General features: G+C 35.4%; 1 protein-coding gene across 1 annotated transcript in view; it reads right to left on the reverse strand.

Annotated features, from left to right (window-relative positions):
* The window catches only part of LOC104279754 (CUB and sushi domain-containing protein 3-like), a gene marked incomplete at both ends in the record, with an annotated part of 41,230 nt that overhangs the window by 34,990 nt on the left and 240 nt on the right, over window positions 1-6,000 (reverse strand). The window contains 2 exons of the mRNA XM_009877138.1: window positions 1,586-1,780; window positions 4,095-4,280. Coding sequence (XP_009875440.1) covers window positions 1,586-1,780; window positions 4,095-4,280 — 381 coding nt within the window. The remainder of the gene's footprint in view (window positions 1-1,585; window positions 1,781-4,094; window positions 4,281-6,000) is intronic.

Here is a 6,000-nt window from a genome sequence, read left to right on the forward strand (position 1 = left end):
CTTATCAACCTGTCAACCAGATAAATAAATTTCGTAGCTTAAAGTATTTTCCTCTTGTAGAAAAAATAGATTAAGAACTCCACATACAAAGACTATTACTTCCCAGAAATAAAACTTTAAGAAAGAAGAGGGCACGACAATTGTCTCTGTAAAGTTAAAACCCCCCAGCTTACGTTCAGAACATTATTGCTATTTAATTACTTTGGTTTTAGCAATGACTTTCTCTTAATCTTGGAATAACAAAACTGTTGCCATTTTAAAACTTATCTTCGTGCTTCTTTGGGAAGATGTCATTTTTATCCTCTAGTTCATAATGAAATGGTTGCACTTGCATTCACACAATGTGTCGTTAGAATAAGTGAACGGTGTGCATGGAATTCATTGCTATTAATTTACAATTCAAAGTATTCTTTCATTCAAAATCATACATTTTCTTTAATAATTTTCTTTTAAAAAATGGCAAAAAGAAATTTACTCTTAGTAAACAAGGTGGTAGATTATCAAAGGGTGAAAACAGGTAGTGAAATTCATGCTTAAAAAAAAAGGTAATATTGCAAACAAAACTTCCCAAAATATAGTGAAAAATGTTTGTCTTTTAAAGAAAAAATGATTACAAATACATTTATAGTACATAAAATATCTATAAACATAGACAATGATGTAAATACAGACATATATATAAATATTTTTAACACTAGCAGGTTTATATATTGCAATTATATTTTAAAACTCCTCTAAATTACAAATGAAATTTTCAGTAGCTTATAAAGACCTTAAAATTAAGGTTATTGTCCAATATAACTTATCTGCTAGATTTGCATTTGCAGACCCTTTTTTCATTAGTTTCAGACATATCCTCAGTGAATTCTAAATATATTCCAACCCACAGTTACCTGGCTCATCTACACTCTTTTTTCCCCCTGCTTTTTAGATATGTGTGGATTTATACATGTATGTGCAGATACATACAGTTTAGATACATGCACTAAAGCCACGGTCACGTGGTATTTCAAAAAGAGAAAGATTTCTGGGGTTTCACAATATACCCAAAACTGCACATTTTTTGAAAACAGATGTCCAAATTCAAATATCTAAAGAAAGCTGATTTTCACAGGAGTGGGTCAGGGAAGCATAACTGCAGCTACTCATTCAGCTTGTTAAAGCATCTGACTATTTATTTTATCAAAAAGTAGCCACTGCAGGTTTTCAGGATGCTAGCTCAGGGTAGGAATGATGTGAACTTGCACACTACATGGTAATCAGCTAAGTTTTTCTATTTTTATAAACCATATAGGATTCCTGACCCAGAAAAACATATAGGCAAATGTTCTCTATTACTTGTTTGTAACTTTAGAGATTTAGCAACTTTTAAAATCCAGATCTGTTCTTACAGATACTTTCTTGTCACTAAAGCTAATGGATTGTGTTTATTATAATAGCCTTTAAGATACCCAAGAATCCCATCCTGGAAACATTTTTGGTAATAAATTGATTCCAATATTTAATTAATTAATTGCTAATTCAGCCAAACAAAATACTTTTATCTGAAGTCTGTACAGCAGATGCAGATACAACATGTACTCACTTTGGCAATAAGGCCGCTCATTTCTCCAACTCCAGGTGCCATTAGCAAGACATTCAATAGATGCTGGTCCCAAACCATAATACCCTGGATCACAGCTGAAAACTACTTTTGTTTTGTATTCATAATGTGAACCATTCACTATTTTCCATCTTCCATGTTCCAGTGTAAAAGAATTGATGCTCGGACACGTAACAACTTCCAAAATAACAAAAACACATAGTTATTTGTGGCTTGGTATAGGAAAATGGAGAAAATCTGTACCATTATTAATTCAGAAATATATTTTAAATACAGTGACATAATATTTGTAGAGTAAGTCTATATCTGAAATTGCCTGTGGTTAGCAGGTACAAGTTGTCTCATTTAATTAATAATGATCATCAGCACAGTCAGAGCACTGACTGCGATGCAATTGGTGTGGATAGAGACTATACCATGGCTGAACTAACTGTAGAGTGCTAGTCATGGAACTTCTGTGACAATTTACACCAGACATCAGAATCTTTACTAAAACACTAACTATGTTTCAATATAGCGACTATGTTGTAACCATGTAAATTCATGAGATCTTATAAACTTGCTCAGAGAAGTTGCACATTGGTGACAGATAAAATAGTATCCTAGGGTGGTTTTTCAGCAGCTACACATTTTTATATCATGTCTTAATTCCATGAATTCTTCCTCCAAAATAAAAAAAAAAGTTCTACCATGCTCATCTAATAGAAAAACGTTAACAAGGATAATATTTTTTTCAATGATCTAAAAGCAAAGAGTAAAATCTTTGCTGGATACTATTTTCTTTCTCTCCATTTGGAATGGTTCTTTCAGACAGAGGAAAAGGCGTGAGGGAATGTAATCTAAAAGAACACGAAAAAGAAAAAAAAAACAAGAAAAAGAAAAAAAAAGAAAAAAAAGAAAAAAAGAAAAAAAAGGGGGAAATCCTTGAAGAATACTCCAAGGTATCTTTCCTTTCCTTTCCAAAATTCATTGAGTGAGATAATCCAAATTTTAACATGCATCAGACTCTGATATTTCTGTATCTGTTTTATGAACACATGGGTTTACATACTCCATTTATAACCGGTGGCATCTACTTCTCTGGGACTAAACATGCATTTTTTCCTCAGTGATGTTCTCCCAAGTTTAGATGGTGTAGGTTTATAATGATGGGTTGAATCTAAATAATAAGTAGCAGTTTTAAATAAGTATTCCAAAGTAACAGAGACTGCAATTCTGGATAGTACATAGGGTTTGTTAACAGTATATGATTTGTGCAGCTCTCACTGAAGAGATGGCTTTTGTATAAACCTCTGCAACCATTAACTTTGATTTAGATATAAATTAATCATCAGGTGGAAGGTATTCTATAATCTCTAGTGTATTTCTTCCGTGACAGAATGTTTCATTATATATATCAGATATATACATTTCATAGAATCATAGAATGTTCGGGTTTGCAGGGACCTCTAGAGATCGTCTAGTCCAACCCCCCTGCCAGAGCAGGGTCCCCTAGGGCAGGGCACAAAAGAATGCATCCAGGCAGGTTTTGAGTCTCCAGAGAAGGAGACTCCAGAACCTCTCTGGGCAGCCTCTGCCAGTGCTCTGTCACCCTCACAGTAAAGAAGTTTCTCCTCAGGTTGAGGTGGAACTTGCTGTGTTCTAGCTTATACCCATTACTCCCTGTCCTATTACTGGGCACCACCAAAACCAGACTGGCCCCTTCCATCACATCCATCTCTCAGATTATACACACTAATAAGATCGCCTCTTAGTCTTCTCTTTTTGAGACTAAACAGTCCCAGTTCTCTCAGTCTCTCTTCATAGGAGAGATGTTCAAGTCCCTTAATCATCCTCATAGCTCTCCGCTGGACTCTCTCCAGTAGGTCCCTGTCTCTCTTGAATTGGGGAGCCCAAAACTGGACACAGTATTCCAAGTGTGGTCTCACCAGGGCAGAGTAGAGGGGGAGGAGCACCTACCTAGCCCTGCTGGACACACTTTTCTCAAAGCACCCCAGGATCCCATTGGCCCTCTTGGCCACAAGGGCACATTGCTGTCCCATGGACAACTGACTGTCCACTAGAACTCCAAGGTCTTTCTTCACTGGGCTGCTTTCCAGCAGGACATCTCTTAATCTGTACTGGTGCCTGGCGTTATTTTTCCCCAGATGCAGGACTCTACACTTGTGCTTATTGAACTTCATGAGGTTCACCTTTGCCCGGCTCTCCAGCTGGTCCAGATCTCTTTGGATGGCAGCATAGCCTTCCTGTGTGTCAGCCACCCTCCAGTTTTGCATCATCAGCAAACTTGCTGAGAGTGCATTATATCCCCTCATCCAGATTGTTGACAAAGATACTGAATGAATATCTATTTCTATTCAATACTAGCAATTATTCGAAGATTAAAGTAATCTGAAGCTGAAAGTTAAATGTGAAGAATTGTGCCCTGGATAACTAAACGAAATATACAGCTCAGTGCTTACTCACTGGAGAGTTTTTACATGTTACTTACCTACACAGCGAGGTGTTTTATTGTGATTGCTCCAGGTACCATCCGGCTGGCAGATTGCAGTTGTAAGTTCCTTTGCTGACAATCTATATCCATCATTGCAAAAATAAGTGACACGGGTGCCAACTAAGTAATCTGTAGTTAATATTCCACCATTTAATGGAGCCTTAGGAAGTCCACAAGATATTGCTAAGTAAAAAGAAAGATTTAGTTATTTTATTTCGTCTTCACTATAAGCTTACACTCATCTCAAAGGGTTTATGCATTGTAACATCAATGGTCTTAAATCCATAAAAATGACTAACTCGTTAAGTTTTAAGTTTTAAGCCTACAAATAAATTCCCTTAAAATTTTAGGGAATAAAATTCCAACATGTTTTTGCCCTTTGATGGAGAAGGTTAAAAATAAGAACAGTGGTTCATAATTCTGCATCTATCTATTCAAAATGCAGAAGATAATCAAAGAAGAGGGAATAGAGACTATGTGGAAAAAATATGATCAGCATGGTTGAATGCGTAAAGCACCAGTCTGAGACATTAGGAAACTAGCTGCACTTCGTATTTCTTCCATCAGATGTACTGTGTGACCTCTGGTAAAGCACTAAAATTAACTTTCTGCATTCTATTTTTCCTCCTGCAAAACAGAAAGAAAATAACCTTTTGAAAATGTTGAAATTGACAAATGAAAGTGTAAGTCACTTTTTTTTGTATAATTTTTATTGTTCAGCGGAAGGAAACCACCAAGATAATATCTATCTCTAAATAATATCTGTTTCTAAATAATGCTCGGTCTTTTTGGGGAATAAAATAAAAACTAAGTCTTTTACACGCTTTAACAACAGTCAGATCTGAAAAAAAAAAAGAGCTTAAACACTTAACTCTTAAGTCCTTCACTTTGAAGTGAAATCTCAAACCCTAAGAAACCTTCTATCCTGCCTACACAGAGACATGAATATTTAAGGCTCTCAGACTATGTATAAATATCTGATAAAAAAGAATAATATACTTTTGCCCCTATTGTGGGCTGATCTGATATAAGACAGGTCTGTGTCATAAGCAATATAATAACAGTGTGGCACTGTACTAAAGCTAATAACCACAGCTTGGACACAGGTAAAGCACTAATGCCATCACAATTTGTAGAATAGAAGTGATATGATCAAGGTTAAAAAATGCCAAAACTGCCATAAAAAGAAACTGTATGTGACATGTAATTTTATTTTATTTTATTTTATTTTATTTTATTTTATTTTTTTAAAAAAAGCACACACTGTTGAAAAGATCACAGAAAACTATTATCAATTTGCTCATCACCTTCTCTAGGCAACCATAAAAATATGTATCTTATGGCTATCACAATATCTATTGCCAACTAGAAACAAACATATGTTTGAAATGAAGCAAGAAAACAGTGATTAGGAGAAAATGAATGCCCCAAGAGAGTCATTGAATTTCATCTTCCAGAGGGTATGAGGACATGATCCCAGAGGGATGAAAAGCAACAAGTTAATTAAAACAGAAGGTTCATCTCTCACTTCTTACTAAACAACTGACAAAGCTGAACTATTTCACCTGACATCACTGAAGAAACAACCTAAACCTGCATGACACTAAAATGAAAACATTTTATTGTATCTACAATATATTATACCTCAAGTTTATTACACCTCAAATTCTTCAATAGCTTTCATTGCAGCAGCAAACAATAGGCAGATCTATCCATGCCAACAAGAGGATCACCAAAAGCTGTCACAACCAAGGTAGAATCAAATAACACTGTTTACTGCATAACTGGCCAAGCTAGTTTCTTCCTTCAGAAGCACATAGTAATAATTAAAAGAAGTTTCAGACAATAATGGAGTTTCTAGAACGAGATTCACTGCCAGTTATATCAGGGCCAGCATTCAGCA

Source organism: Apaloderma vittatum, unplaced genomic scaffold (genome assembly GCF_000703405.1).
Source record: "Apaloderma vittatum isolate BGI_N311 unplaced genomic scaffold, ASM70340v1 scaffold9439, whole genome shotgun sequence".
In the NCBI taxonomy this organism is placed as follows: domain Eukaryota; kingdom Metazoa; phylum Chordata; class Aves; order Trogoniformes; family Trogonidae; genus Apaloderma; species Apaloderma vittatum.